Raw genomic sequence first — 16604 nt, forward strand, 5'->3', positions numbered from 1 at the left:
ACTTCGTAATCCTGGTCTTAGACTCCCTCTAGTGAAGAAACAGTATGCAACTGTATGTGCTTATTATGTGAAAAAAATCATGTGTTACAACAGATGTTGCATCACTTCTCCATGGTACCAAATGCGCTGGCAAGGTCTGCACAGCCTTTAGAATAGGTGTGGGCTCAGGAACTTCACTCATTGCTACTGCAGTATCCAGTGTCTTTCTGTGACTGGAAATTTCCATACATGCAAGTTTGCATAGGACTCTGCTCCGTGGTTGAGTAACTCGTCCTCCCCTAGATGGGCTCTCAATTTGTGCAGTGGGGTAGCATGTGGAGGGTTGCCCGCACATCCATCCTACTTCCTCCACTGTCACTGTTGACAGGGAGCACAAAAACTGAAGTCCTCTTCTCAATGTAGTATGAAGAGCAATGATAAGCTAGCGGGAGAGGGTGTGAAATGGGCTATTAGAGGGGAAACTCTGTATTGTATGCACTATCACTTCTGTAATACAGAAATGGCTCTATGGCAGTTTCTTAGAAGACACCAGCTGTGAGCTACTGTGTGTTAAGGAAATGCATGTTTGCATAAACACAAATTGTTTGCAACAGGGACGGAGCAGCAGTCGCTCTGCAGTCGCTCTGACTAACAGCTGCTTGAATTGATGGAAAAGGTGCAAGGAACGGAGATCGACTTTGTAGTGCTGCTCTATCCCTGCATCTGTCACTGGAAAATACACCAGATATAGAAACTTGAGTATCTCTGGAAAAAAAATTCCTTTGCCTCATTGATATTGTATTTAATAGCCTGCATACTTGCTGGCCTCAGAATTTAGCATAGTATTGGGTAGTAGAATTATAAACGGTGTTCTATTGGATACAAAGTAATTCTGGCAAGCACAGCTTTCAAGGCATTAGAAAACATCAGGGTAACTGTAGGTGGTTTTGGTATTTGCTATCTGCGGATGTGTAAATAAAGAGAACTCAAGCTAGCTCCCTATTTCCCATTATGTAAAAAGAACCCTACCATTTTTAGAAAAGTAACTAAACTAGTGAGTGTTACTGTATTTTCATATGGGACTCTCATTTCATTACCTTGGTACAACTACCTGCTCATTTCAGTAACATTTGAGGATGTAAACAAGAAAGTACTTTTGGGGCCAACCTCAGGGACAGCTCCTGGCACCTGCTATCTACTTCTGCATAAATTACCAAAGGACAATCCATAGGTCAGAGCTTCATTTCTCTGCAAAATGCCACCATACATCGAATTTTTCTTAAGATACCTTTTTACAAAATCGGTAAGTCTAATGTGGCTGGATATGGCATGATGTCCTGTGGATCTCCCCAGGAAACACATTGCCACAGCCATTCTGAGCCCCTGAAATGGCTGACAGCTGGCTTTGAAGGGAAGATCTGTAAGCAACAGAGAAAGCAACCTATAGAAAAATCTGTTACTAAACCTGTGGGTGCTTCACCTTCTTGGTGATTTCTGGTTTGAATTTGAACAATTTAGGGAAGCATGTGGCATTGTCAAAGAGTTTGTAATGCTGTTGCAGTAGCATTTCAATTAGCTGGTTTTACATTTTTATGATTATAGAAAAATTGAGCACTCGAGTACCTAATTAGTGAATAGCTATTGCAGTGAGGCAGCTGGTGCTAAGAAAGAACTTCACATCTTCCCAGAAAGCAAAAAAGTGGAGGGCAAACAGGAAGAGCCTCTACACAGAAATACAAAGTCGTGCATATATACAAGATCTAAGCCTGCCTTTTCCCACCCGCTTAGAATAAAACGCTAGACGTCTGTCACTGTGCTGAGTTTCAGTTTAATCCAGTTAAAAACTAATCTATACAAAGTACAGAGCAGGGCTTTTTTTTTCTTTTTTTTTTTCCTACATATATTGCACTGAAGGATGTGAATTTGTACAACATTGACCAAATCTTACCCCTCCATCTTCCTACCGAAATCCCAGCCAAGGACAAGACCAAATTTCTGCATCTTTGTCTTGGAATTGTAATCACCTCCTAAATGCAAAGCAGAATACAGGTGAAAGCAGTGGTGCCCATGATATTCCAGTCTCTTATTTATCTATAATTATAGCTTTTCGCTTCCTCACCTAGCTGTAAGCATAGTTTAATAAGTTCTTTTCAACTTTGAAAAGCTCCTGAGAAATCAGTACTATGGCAGAAAACATGCTTTTAGTGGCTAAATACCTTTAGTCTCTTTAATGGAAGAGAGAACCCAATTAAAAGAAGACACCAGCATTGAAAATAAGCACATTAAAAAGCAACAAATCTGCTAAATATTTCATGTACAAACATGACTTCAGCACACTGCATAACCTCTAAGGCAGATGTTCCTCACAGTGAGATAGCTCTTACCTAAATCACACTTCAAAATTGCTCAACAAAAGTAGTTTGGTGACTTTATTATACTCAGATGGAGACCTCTTCTAGGCCTGGGCCTGAAGAATGATACCCTTCCTCTGCAGGGGAGGAGGAGATGGACAGTATCGGGTGAACACTGTCTGTCAATAGACCAGATCTGACAGACCATGTTTTGGAAGAACATCAACCCAGTCCTTGCTGTCTTCGTGGACATGTGATACAGGTACCCATGCATATGAGATTTTTGAATTCGGTGAATGAGCTTGAAGTTCTAATTTTGGCTTTCACCTGAAAAACATTTAGGCAACAAACTTAAGACGTGTTCAGTAGGAGTTTGCCAACTTGAGCATTACTGAGGACTGAGGCTCTGACTTCCACATAATTTAGGGCAAATAACTGCCAATTTGACTAAACCTTGATTATTGTTAGAGATAAACCCAATCACCAATTTAAGGTTTAAAAACCTGCCTGTTTCCACTTTAAATATGGACAAAGTCTGTAGTATATTGCTAAACTGCAAGCGTATTAATTAATTTAACACTGACAAGAACAGCATTTAGGAATTGGATAGCAACTGAAGGAAAGGTGCGTGCTGTTTTACACTGAACACACACACCTCAGTGGCTAGCTGAAATGCTAAATGAGGAACTTTCGCTAATGCTAACTCATGATGAACAAGTGAAAACTCTGGCTTCTCACAAGCAGCTTCCTCAGAGTCACCACTGGCACTCATTACACCGTGGCGAGCAGAAGCTGAGTTCAGCACCCAAGTTACAACAGCTCTTTGTAAAACTCTGGATGTTTCAAAGTAAACGGCGTAAGGGGGATATAATGCCCATCTCCAACAGCAGGGAGAGTCACAATCTTACAATCAAAATGTGAGAGGTTGCACTGAAACCAAAGCTTGAGCATTACATTACAAAGCATGTCATTACATCTAATGACATTTGTTAGGAGGCAGGTGTAGCCCAAAGGAATGATTTACATGGTAGAAATGCCTTTATGCCAAAGATTTCAGTCCTTGATACTTTACAAACATCTGTGGCTGTTATCATTTGTCCTCTGTAAACTTTCACATGGGATGGGAGGAATAGTAAAAAAAAAATTCCCTCACCTTTTCCATGACATTTGAATAATTCCCTCTTTATTTCCCTCCTCATTCTGTTACCCATTATTAGGCTACAAATCCAAAGACAGGGCTGTGCAGTGAAAAACTCTGTTAGTCTGGATGTAGCTGTAACTATGTCTGGGCCTCTTAGCAAACAGATGAAGTTGTTGGAAAGTATTTTAGTCTCCTGACAAAGACATAATCAAACTGATGTTAGAATCGCATGCAAATGACAAACAGTGGAGACACTGGTTTTGGAAACTAAATTAAAACGTTAACCACTTGCGTAGAGGGAAAAAAAAAGGAAAAGGCAAAAAGTCCAATTGTTTGAGTGATCTAATGACATGACAACTAACAAGGTGAAACAGACAAGGAAACCTAATCTGTTCCCATAGTGAATTTTATATTGTGTGGAGAACAAGAATATGCTCAGGCCTGATGAAAGAAGTTTTAAACATGGAAGGAATACACCTAGCTTTTATCAATCAAAGTTCTTAAAAGTAAGAAACTTCCCAAATGTCAATACAAAATGTTAGTAATTGCCTCCTGTCTTTCGAGTTTGGCTAAAATATCCAAGTCTTATTCTGAAAGGAACATCTTTCTGTAACAGAGGCTTGCTTCTGTTTCTTTGCTTAAAACCCAAATGACCTCCTTCAATGACACTGTGAGTAGTTAGCTACAGAACAGGAAGGAAACGCCAAGGATGCTTGCCAAGGTGTGTATCAGTTCAAAGCCAGCATCATACAATCAGAACAATCCACCATGTTTTAAAACAAACTGCAACAAACCAAGCAAACAAAATAACCCAGACAGGGTTTACACTTCAGGATACTTCAGTCTGAAATGAATGACAAGCAAGGACAACCACACAACTTTTCAACGTTATAGTAAAACCCACAGGAAAAGCAACTTACTTTTGTAAAATTTTGGCTTACAATATTAGGGACCTATCCTGGATCGATACCAAAATAATACAATCAAGTAGCACCCCTGTTTTAGGACACTTCATAAACTTACACCAACTGCTGGAAGACTAATCAGAGTTAATAGTGAGACTCTTAACAAGTCAAAGATTCATGTCTGAGAAGACCTTTCTGAAGCATGTGGTGCATTTTGAAAAATCTGATATTATCGTAGGAGGTAGGATAATCTGTACAGAAAAAGACAATGAGTCTTGTTCTGTTTTGCACAATATTTCCATTAACATAAAAAGCTTACTTAATAGCATGCACAATTTTGAGATCAGCTGGCACCTGATGAAAGAAACAGGGACAAAAGTACTGTCCCAAGAGCCAGTTGAGTATTCAACTGTTACCCAGAATTAGTCTCAGCAAGGAGGACGGTTCAGATCAATATACCGGAAGTACAGTATTCCTTTTGAAGGCTTACAGTGAAATTCTTAGGCTTCTGTAAACATGAAAAATATTCACTGTTCCACATAATTATTTGCTGTGTTTGGATTTTAGAAAGTGCAAATTTTCTGTGATTAAGGATTAGAAGTTTTATTTTTATTTGGTCTCAAAGAAGAAAGGGTTTGGTAGTGCTGGAAATGGTAGGCCTTTACCTATGGTCTTTGTTTCCCCATATTTTGCTTCTCAGCATTTCTGGAAAGAGTTTCTACATAAAACTAGACATAACTTGACATTCAGGCCAGGTCCCTGCTTCCTCCTGAGAATATCCCAATTCATGCCTAAACACAGAATGGCAGACATCTTCTCCCTTTTTGTAAGAGAAGAGTTCAACAGCTCAGTCCCCTGACCATACACACATCTTTAGTATTAATAGTTTCCTTAATTCCCCCCTCCATTATAGCCTCTAATTGATCCCCCTGTTGTGTTTCTCACTGATGCACTGGAGAGAAAATTAATTTAATTTATGACTCAGATCTGATTGATACTTAATCTCTTACCATTCCCAATGATTTCACATTCTGGGGAAGAAACTGGAAAGTTCATGTTTCACTGTGATTTCCTGCCCACCCCCCACCCCCCCACCATCCCAAATAATAAAGATGCTATAAAGTTGAGGCACAAGTGGTCAAGGGTGAACTTGATCAGTTCTAGCAGCTGGTTCTTGGACATGTCCTGGTGGTAAAGGCTGATCACCTCCTGCAGGATGTTTTGGTGCATCTCCAACTTTGTGTTCCCCGGCTGTAAAACAAGAATAAAACTATTTGTAACTTCTCAATTAAATTGGCCCCAAATGTGAAAAGTCTCTAAAGGAAAGTTTCTAGTGTAGGGACAATCAAACAAAATCTTCTATTTTTTGGTTTTTAAGTGGAATCAAGAATTTTGTATGTGACTAACAATGAGTTCAGATTTAGATTATGCAATAGACTGCATTACTATAATATTCAGCGTTTCCTCTTAGATTACTAATTGTTTCTGTTTTCTGTGAAATATTTTTACTTAAGTAACACATTGGTTCTTTGCAGATTGTTCTTTCCAAAATATATTACGTGTTTATGAAATCTTTAATCCTAATACGGGAAGCCTGAAAAAAAAGATTAACAACTTGCTCCTGTACTGTACTCCCCAGCGCGTCAATAATTCTTACAACATTCTCCCTTTGCCTACCTTTGAATAATTACTAATTTTCATGGTTTGCTGAAGATTTCAGAACTTGCAGCTAATTTTTGTGATTTTTTTCCTTAAATTACCCTCAGTAGCTCCAGTACTAGAAATAATGTCTACTTGGGCCTCTAACTCAGTGAAGGAGTAGTGACTACTTCTGGTTAATATAATGAATTCTTATGACACCTGATTAATTGACTTTGCAGAAAGTTTTTACATAAAACAATGTATGTGTTAAGAACAGTATCTGCTACATTATTGCCAGTATCAAAAGATTTAACATTAGTCCAACTCTCAGGGCATCTGATATTATACATGTTTTTACTGGAGGTGAAGGGAAGTGAGACTCTCAGAACTAAGGATCATAAAATGAAATTACCCACAGGCAGTTTTGAAGCAAATGGAAACAAAATTAAACTGGCACTGAAATTTCATTATTTCTCTTTACATAACTGAGTGGCTAAGGGACAGAATTTCAGGGTACCCAACAAAGTAAGCTGTAATCACTGAATATAGCGTTTAAGGTTTGAAACCCCACTGTCAGCCCTGCAGGAGCAGTTAAGAGCTTCCAGTATTCAAAAGGCTGGATACAGTCTGCAGCTTTATTTTCCAGATAAATGTCAAAAAGTTCTTGAGCTCTGCTGATAAAGTTAGCACAGGAACATGGAAGCCAGTAAAACCATCATTTCTAGAGGGGGAGAAAAAGCTAAGTTAGGGTGTTTGGGAAAGCAGAGCCCCTTCAAAGCACAAAAGAAACATGGACAATGTGTTATGGGTAAGAAGTGCTAATATATACCTCCCCGTTTTGTTGCCGTCCATGAGCAAATGCAATGGTTATTTTAACACTATCTTCTGAGGGTGTTGAAGCCATTCATACTGTCTATAAATTAACTTGTCACATCATGTTGTACTCAACTGCTGGTAAATTGGCCACTGAGGATAGACCTGTTGAAAGCATTTAAATGCTTTGTTCTGCAGTCTGAAACTGGTAATGAAGCCATAGAAAATAAGACAGACCTGGTTGTTTGTATGTCCCTATTCCGCTTCTCTGGATGCTCACAAATCCCAGATATCCTAGATCTCACTGGTTTTAGACTGACAGGTATGACACAATCCTCCTGCTCTGCCCATCTGATGCCTTGAGTTATAACTCTCTTTTTCACTTAATACTTAAGAAGAGTTCCACACTTCCTTGTTAAGGACAGTTTAGTGAACCTCTCTACAGAGGTCATTAAACCCACATTATGTTAATAGTTTCAACAGAAAAGACAGTTTTAGTGACTTTTACACTGGAGATCTTATTTTAAAGTTTGTGTATCTACACAGAAAGACACATACGGGGCTGGAATTTCAGTTCTCCAGCTGGTCCTGCAGGAGGATTTCCTTGCTGTAGTTTCTTTTGTTCCATCTGTTTTACAACCTGGTGAAAAATAAAATGCAACAGTTGAAAAACTTAAACCTGTCAACTTTCTCTGATGTGACATAAATGAATAGACTTAAAACACATTTTACAGTCATTATGTAAAGTCTTTGCTAATGGGTGTAACTACTGAGTTGAGATGCTTGAATTGTTTGCTATAATCTTGAATACTACATTATGTTTTGCTGTGGTACCATTAGTTTAGAATTCAGCAGGGACTTACGTGAGAAATCAAGGTAAAGAATGCTCCAGAGCTGGGGACTGTCATGACTCATACAAGGATGCAAGAAAAGAAAAAAAAAAATTTCTGTTCTCATAAGCGTACCTGCTGAAGCTCTTGTTTCTGAGCCTGAAGCTGGTCATGCTGCCTCTGTAGCTCTTCCTTCTGCTTCTGAAGATCTTCTGCTTTCTTTCTAAGTTCATCTTCCTGCTGAGAAATATGACTTTCAAATTCCTTCAGCTCGTCCTCAGTGAAGAGCTGCTGTTGATCTAGTGTCTGCAAGAAAATACATACAAATGTGAATACTCAGAATGTATATATATTTTTATTAACTTCCCACTTGAATTATTATCAGCTAAACTGTACAGGTCACTAAACAACTCTCAGAATTTTCATCAAAATACTCAGATACGACACTGTAAAGGCTTAGTACACTCACTGTAAGAAAGAGCAAAATAGATGTTTCTCTGCTATTTTCTCAGCAAAATTCTACTACAGATTTAGAGGTAGGAGAAAAAAATTTCCTCTTGCTTCCAGCTGAGCTCTTATCTTCCCTTTGAAGTGATTCAAAAAACAAAATGTCCACTTGCTGTTCGGAAAGCACTAGGAAAAGCTCCGCTGGAATCCACAGGGTGGCGCAAGGTCTTTTTTGTTTCTGTGAGGGCCACAAAGATTGCACCTGCATTGTATTAGTCCGCTACATTTTGTACATTATGGTCAGCTAAGGCGCTTAATCACACACATACCAAGACAGAACTGAAAAAAACCAAAGGTCAGAGACATGCCATTTGGCTTCCTGCTTAGAGTAATGGTAATAGTACTGTACGTTGCACTTGAAACACACTCTCATTACCTCCCAGCTATCTGGCTCCAAAAATTCTTTTTTCTCTGTAGCTCTCAAGAACTCCTCCAAAGTCACTAGCCGATCCTTGTTGACATCAACCTATTAGAAGCAAAAAAATAAATTCAACCTAAAGGATGGGTTTTGGTGAAGCTAGTGTTTAATTTCATCGTGCAGGTATTTTCTAATATAACCATTTTATTTTTAAACTGTCCCATTTTCAAGGGAGTGCCTGCAACATCTTCTGAAAACTTGTCACAAGGTTATATAGCTTAAAAAAAATGGAAATAAAAAATAAATCCTCACATTTTACTTCAAAATTTATTGGCAACATTATTTGCAGTCAGAGCCCAAACCCTAATAGTGGAATGAAGATTTTTCTGAGTAAAATGTTTTGTAGCTTTCTGGTAAAAATTCCCTAACTGTGAGTCAGAGTAATCTCCACTGTTGGATGGAGAGGTTTTAAAACATCAAAAAAAACCCTAAATGAATTGTGTCAGAATCCTTTAAAGGGAAGGGAGGAAATATTTTGCTTTTATGCCTAACAGAACACCAGGCTTGCTCTGTTGCTCAAGCTTAAGGAATTAGAATACAGAAAAGATAGGAGTTAAAAACATGCTGCTTCAAAGCATTTCTTCCCCTTTCTCTGTCTCCTGAGCTGAAAACTAATCAGAACTAGTAAATGTATTCATTGTCATAGGTGATACCTTGAGCTCTGAGCCCCCTTCTGAAGGGACAAACATGAGCTATATGAAAGAAGACACTGCTCCACTCCCTCTTCTCACACCTAAATCTTGCCCATTTGCTAAGCGCAAAAGCACATTTAGAGTCTTCTCTGTTTGACACAAAATTCCAAAGAAACTTCTATTGAATCTCAGTATCTGCAAGAGATGGAGGCTACAGCACAATTCCTTCTCTGCAACTTTTAAAATAAAAACTAGTCAGAACGCATTTGCATCAAAAAATGGGGACAGGGCTTGAGAATTCTAACTTGATGTGTGACAAGTTGTCCCTTTCTGCTGTACTTGGACAATGCTTCTGATGAGGAGGATTGTATTTCTTAAACACAGAAGGAAATCAGCAGCTCTACTGAACATCAGTCCCCACCTCATTCATTACATGTTCTCTCATTCTCAGCCTTTCTTCTTCCATTTCAACCATGTCATCCTCTTCATTTTTGGGATCGTAAACTTTTTCTAGCTGAAATTAAAAATTAGCAAATGTTAGTTTGGTAAACTCATTCAAATGACAGCATATTTGGCATAGTAGTGTGAGATGTTGCTAAAAACATGAATTCACCATTTTTCCAATAGAGTGTGTGTGGAATTTTCTTCTTTTAGGATAGTATTTATGCAAAAAGTGAGCCTTCCACTGCTATGAATGAAGTTTTCAGTTACTTCATGTGGTCTGTTGTAATTCAGTGCTGTGGACATTACAGTAAAATTGACTTCAGCATACAGTCTGATCCTACATTTGATTCAAAGCAGGCAGTTTCCTCGTGATTTCTGGAACAGGAGGGAATAACTGTTTTACCAGAGCATGCAGCTGATCCTGTAAGCATTCAGACACCACAAGACAAATTGACTGCTTAATTTAATGGTCCACTTCTCCTCTTGCACAATGTCTTTCTGGTGAGTTCATGCTTGTTTGCTTCTACTTAGCTTTTTCAGTCATTTAGCTTTGCTTGCTAAGCCATAGGTAATTTGTTTTTAAACTACAAAACTGCAAAATGGTGGGACATATGTGTCAAATATCTGTCATATCTTGTATCCAAAACAGTGTGGCCAGCAGGATAAGGGAAGTGATTGTCCCCCTGTACTCAGCACCAGTGAGCCTGCACCTCAAACCCTGTGTTCTTAAACCCCTCACTACAAGAGGGACATAGAGGTGCTGGAGCGTGTCCAGAGACGGGCAACGGAGCTGGGGAAGGGGCTGGAGCACAAGTCTCATGAGGAGCGGCTGAGGGAACTGGGGGTGTTGAGTCTGGAGAGGAGGAGGCTCAGGGAGGATCTTCTTGCTCTCTACAATTACCTCAAAGGAGGCTGCAGGCAGGTGAGGGTTGGTTTCTCCTCCCTGATAACCAGGAACAGAACAAGAGGAAACAGTCTCAAGTTGTGCCAAAGGAGGTTTAGATCGGGTGTTAGGAACAGTTTTTTCACTGAAAGGGTGATCAAGCACTGGAACAGGCTGCTCAGGGAGGTAGGTGATGGAAACACCATCCCTGGAGGTGTTTAGAAAACGTGTAGATGCGGGGCTGAGGGACATGTTTAAGTGATGAACTTGGCAGCCCTGGGTTAACGGTTGGACTTGATGATGTTAAAGGTCTTTTCCAACCTAAATGATGCCATGATTCTGTGAAAAAAGACTGCCGTATATCTTCATTGTATTAGAGGAGATTATGGCAAAGTGTTGTTACAAATCTGCATTTTCAAATTTAGTTTGTTTAAAAAATTGTATTAGTTTGATTTTATAAAGTTCTATATACACTGTATAGCACATTTCCTCCCTGACTCATTAAATCTAGAAGAAATTTTAAGACTAAACTTTAAGACTAAAAACTTTACATGTGCTCCACACTAGCTAGATATAAAATATGTGAAACTTCTATAGCCACTTCCAGAGTGTGCTGCCTTTGAGCCAATTCACAGGAGTGTGACCCTTTTTCTCTCAGCAAGTCTTATGACTTGTTAATAAGCAATGAATGAGCACAGCTACCCAACTTCAGAACTTCTACCAGGCTGCACCTAGCCAGAGCACGAGTGCAGCTCTCTACGTTGCCATTTATACAGGTATAGCTGTCCTGCAGATGAACTATAAAATCTCAGACAAGCCCGTGGCAGAGAAATACATAAACACTAGGTCTCTGGTGTCTGAGTCCTAAGCTTCAACTACTTTATTTTCCCTGCTGATGAGTTTTTACACTTCTGTAGAAACATTAAGGATGCAAAAAGTTTGGCATGAATACTCTTAACTTGTAGTTCAAAGCCCTCAAATATACCTGGAAAAAATACAGACACATCCCTGTAACCATTTACTGAAACAAGTTAAGTTCCTAAACACTTTTTTTTACCTCTTTAGTAAACAGGGCTTCTAATTCTTGCTCATCCAGGAAACCATCATTATTGACATCTACAAAAAAAGCATTGAAAATACAAGTTGAGTATGTACAGAAAGTAATAGATGTAATAGTTTTCCTTGAGTTCAATAAGTATCAGCATACTTATCTCATGGGATTAAAAACCTCATTTAACAAGATGTTGATTACATAGGTCATTTTTTCTGGTTAGGTTTTAATTAGGCACTGGCTGAACTGTATTGCCATTTTTGGTTGGTTGGTTGAACATGTCTGGAGCAATCTCCCTACTTCTTAGATTAGCAAACTGAAATAGGTCACAACAGGATTGCACAGAGTGCAATTGCCAAAAAATATGGCTGAGAACAAGTTGTCCCAATTCAACAACTAAATTTGTAAATAGACTGAGCAACAAAAATCTGCAGAAAAACTTTGTTAACCAATAGTATCTTTCTCTCTCTCAAAAAAAAGGAAAAATAATTATGTGAAAGTCTATATAAACATGCAGCACTTGAGATCACCGTAAAATGACTTTTCATGTCAAATTCTGAGAGGAGAATACTTGATAACTAACTTTTATCCTACATTCTACTCTGAATATTGTTACACTACCTCTGAAACAGAAAGAGAACGCCTACTTCAAATGAGTGTTATGCAATATTTTTGTTTAATAGCTTCAAAGTTTTTATATACTATGCTCTAAAGCAAAAGGTTATTTCAGCTATTTCTGTTTTGGTAAGATTTGCACCAAAAAATCTACCAAAATTTTTCAGAAAATTACCTTTCAAGATCTCTTTCTAGAAAGAAAAAATAAGGTGGAATAACTACAATACACATTCATGTGTTTTATAAACCAAGATAACAGTTCAGACTCAAGCTAGAACACTTCAGTTAAATGATCATCTTTGCGATTAGTCAAATTCTGTGTCCTGTTCAACCCTTCACAGCCCAGCACCAGGCAGGATCCGATGAAGGGTACTTTATTATGAAGCGTTTAACAATGTCAGAATGTTAAGTTTACACATTTCTATAATCACATTTAAAGCAAAATGCCCATTGAGATGCATCCTCATCTCTGCTACTATTTTTTATTGTTTCCAGCTGCACACTGCTCAGAAATACAGAGGCAGGACTGGGGGACATTTTGGGTTTTGTTTTATTAAGGGGATCTTGCAACTTCTGAAGAGCTTTTGCACTCCTATGACCATTCCAAAGATAATGAGTGTCTGGCATTTATCTGCAGAGATGGTAGAAAAGCAGGTTTTCACACACACTCTCCCTCTCCTATACTCTTCAGACTCATCCAAATTGCTTGAGGTCTAAGACTTTGTCCTAGGATAAAACAAACTTGCCCTCTGCAGAAGGTGACAGAAAGTCACTTTACTTGTTCATTAAATTAAGCTAAACCTCTTACCGTGTAATTTGAAAAAAGTTTTGGGGTCAAATTCATTAGGATCTAGTCCATCTGCTTCTTCCCACACCTCTTTCAGTTGATCTTTGCTTCCCTATAGATTGGTTACAAAGAAAAACTATTCAAAACACGATTAGGTGTAATTTTTCTGCATTATCTTTGCATTACAGTTTCTCTGAAAGGCTTTCTTTTCTGATTAGTCATGTTGCAAATAGAATCAATGGAACTTTCTTTAATGCCCTTTTGGTCAGGTCTAATACCTTCATTAGGCAGAAAGGCCCAAGGAAAGAGGGTATGTCAAGGAAATGCACGTTCTGTGGAAAGGAGCAACTGTAATAATCAGTTACGGCCACACAAACTCATCTAGAAATAACAGTTGAAGGAAGTTAAATTAGTTTGCATTTTTTAAAGTAAACAGTACCATGATGCAGTTCCTTGCAGGCCAGGCACACCATGAAGGCATCCCTACGATTTTGAATACCACCGTGGCTTCCTCCTCATAAGTTTTAGCTTCTTTGTAGGTAATAATTCTGCCAGCAAATAGCACACTTGTACAGAAAAAAAAAAGGAGGTATATATAGTGGGTTTTCTAATGCTCTCAGCATTGTTCCCACAGTCTGTTCCGTCATCCATGAGAAGAGGCAAATGCTGAGAACAAACAAGATACACCCTTCTCTTTATTAGCTTTTTCTCTCTGGAAAGGAAAGCTACCACCCAATCATGTAAGAATATACTGTGGCCTTACAGGATGGTGAACTTTAGGGTGATCTCCATGTTTTTTCTTCATCTCCTCAAATTTGGATTCTTCTCGCTGCCTCTTTTCTTCATCCAGTGTTTTTAAATACTCTCTCCTCTCATGTTCTTTCATCATCTCATATTTCTTAAACTCCTCATGGCGGGTCTTATCATAGTTTTCCAGGTCACTTGTAGCCTAAAAATACGGATATATGTAGACATAGGATTATGCCACACGAATACATTACCACAAATGACATTACAACCACTGTATTGTTCACATCTGTGGGCAAGGCTGGCCATATTGCCATTCTCCTTTTAAACATGAAGTAGACTAGTTGGGGGTTTCCTTTCATGTGACAGTGATGCAGAAACACCTCTCCTCACTTTGTTGTTTTCACAGAAATTGATTTGCAAGGGTTCAACTGCTAGATGACTTTTGCAGCTACACAGTACTTTAAGGAGGCATCAAGGTCTTCCTTCCTTCCTTCTCACCAATTAATAATAAATTAACTCAAGTAAGTCCCATACTAATTAAGCGCAGCTTCAAATAGTACCATTGACTCCTTGCTTGCTTCAGACTAAGACCATTTGTAGCTTATTTTACAGTTTAACGAAAAAAGTGCCTTCACTAGTAATGGAAGTTAGTTTGCAGTAGCTTAATACAGATTAAATTAAAAACCCCAATTATATGGAGACAAAGGGTGTGAGGGGAGAATTTCTGACAAGCACTTGTATAGAGTTTACAGACAGCTCAAGGTATTAAATGATGTTTTGCTAGTGCTTTTCAAAGTAACATGTTTATACCTGAAACAGTCTCTCAATTATATTTTAGTTTTCAGATTCACCATAACTTTTCAAAACCAATTCCAAAGCAAAGACCCCCTAAAATGCCCATGACACACTATCAATACCTCAGCTGAGAAATGAGAAGACCAAATAAAAAAAAAGAACTGCCCCGTTGAGGATATGCTTCTCTTAGCCAACCAGAATTTTCCCAGAAGTGATACTCAGAAATGGCAAGAAAATTTACAGTATCTCTATAAAAAAAAAATTTTACAGAAAACTGAGATTAAGTTTTCCAAGGGTAAAATAATCCACAAAAATGACAGAAAGCTTGAAATAGACCTTGTCTTTCAATTTACTTTGACAATTTAAAAACTGTCAAATTCTCATGTCAGACATGGAGTGCGCTTCTACAGGATATCTGAGATGAAAGTCTATTTTTTCCCCCTGGGAAGCGTATTTTTTCCAGCAGTTGATTAGCTTAACTGCATCCCCTTAATAAGCATGCACTCTCACACACACACACACCCCCCATGATAGATACTGAATCTGCTAAAATTTAGGCACTGAATGCCATGCCCAGCATATGCAATTTATAATACTGTTATCTTAAATTTTACTCTGCTGTGGTTTCGCAGCTTGACGTATATATAATAGATCCCAAAATTCAAATGGCTAGTTTAGGGATGATTATTCATGTCATTCTGTGAGATGCCTAAATAATAATAAATTTAGAAATAGAAATCAGAAAAATACACTTGGTAAAAATGTACCCCTATCAAAGCTTTATTTAATTTAAAGGTTCCCGGAAAGGTGCATTTTATTCCCGAAGTTCTTTGTATTAGCACATTGAATGCAAGCCTGTTAAGATGCCACCCAAAAATTTATAGGCTCTTTAGCATAATGCTGACAACAGTTTTCACGCGTGCAATGGAGACAACTGACTTCTCTGAAAATGAAAACTGCATGTTATTTATAAAAAAAAAGTGGTATATATAAAATGATTTGCCTTTACCAGAGGAAAAAAGCATAATAATTAAAAGCAAAAAACCCCACAGTAGTTTATATCTAGCACTCACTGCTTTGATCAACATATCTAAGTCTTTAGGTTCAAACGTGTCAGGATTCTGATGGTTCAGGTGCTCAAACTGTTTAAGGAGAGCCTGATGGTCTATGCCAGTGTCTGAAAGAGAAAGATAAAAATGTAAAACATTAAAATAAGTTTGAAATCAAGTGAGTCAGGAAGTTAAAAACTTTGATATGGGAGCTTGTGCCTTTTAAGTACCTGAGGCTCCCTAAGGACTGGATGATTTTTTTAACTGTTGGAGGAAACTATAGCAACACTTCCAAAGTTGCTTTTCCTGAAGGACATCGGCAAACTTGATAGCTGTTTGCACTATATTCCTTCTGATGTGTCAGTGTTGCATTGCACACAACAATTTAACATGCACACATTAATTAAGGCTTGTGCTTCAGCAAGGAAAAGGACAATCAACTTGGGCTTCACAAACTAAGAAAAGTATTTTATTCTCTTTTATATAAATGAGATAGTTGAAGTTATGTGCAGTATCAAAGCTAACAACTTGCATCTTTTTTCCTGAACTGGGAGAAGTCTGACTCTTCTATTGCATTGTACATTTTGCAAATGGCTTATATCTGGCCAAAGATGTATGTACAATATGTGTAGAATTGTATCAATCAGATAAGCAGATACTCATTTATGCAAAATAAGAAGTGCAAGACAGTGGACAGTCAGGTCCTGTGTCTTAAAAGCTGCAAACATTTCTCTCTTCCTTATGACAGGAATGGTACCCAACAGTATCAGTACACAATGCACTAACAACAAAACACATTTTTACAACAGGCTTTCCTAGCTGTTACCATGGTTTCTGACTGCTAATGCTAGATAACAATGCTATCTTAAGCAGCATACACTATGATATATGTATAACAATTTTGACAAGCTTTTACCAAATGGCTTAACAAAGCATATTTTATTTGTTTAAAAAAAATTGGGAAACAATTTTGAACATGTTGTTCTTTGGCCAGCTATTTGTTTTACACTCAA

At 38.1% G+C, this 16604-nt stretch overlaps 1 protein-coding gene across 2 annotated transcripts in view; it reads right to left on the bottom strand.

Annotated features, from left to right (window-relative positions):
• Positions 1 to 1787: 1787 nt before the first annotated feature.
• Positions 1788 to 16604, bottom strand: part of NUCB2 (nucleobindin 2) — a 30775-nt gene continuing 15958 nt past the window's right edge. For both annotated transcript variants that reach the window (XM_037401618.1, XM_037401617.1), the window contains exons 5-13: positions 15616 to 15719; positions 13761 to 13946; positions 13019 to 13109; positions 11602 to 11660; positions 9639 to 9731; positions 8544 to 8633; positions 7796 to 7966; positions 7389 to 7470; positions 1788 to 5627 (exon numbers count right to left, since the gene is read on the bottom strand). In XM_037401618.1, coding sequence (XP_037257515.1) covers positions 5515 to 5627; positions 7389 to 7470; positions 7796 to 7966; positions 8544 to 8633; positions 9639 to 9731; positions 11602 to 11660; positions 13019 to 13109; positions 13761 to 13946; positions 15616 to 15719 — 989 coding nt within the window. In that variant the 3' untranslated portion in view covers positions 1788 to 5514. The remainder of the gene's footprint in view (positions 5628 to 7388; positions 7471 to 7795; positions 7967 to 8543; positions 8634 to 9638; positions 9732 to 11601; positions 11661 to 13018; positions 13110 to 13760; positions 13947 to 15615; positions 15720 to 16604) is intronic.

This window comes from Falco rusticolus, chromosome 10 (assembly GCF_015220075.1).
Source record: "Falco rusticolus isolate bFalRus1 chromosome 10, bFalRus1.pri, whole genome shotgun sequence".
NCBI lineage: Eukaryota > Metazoa > Chordata > Aves > Falconiformes > Falconidae > Falco > Falco rusticolus.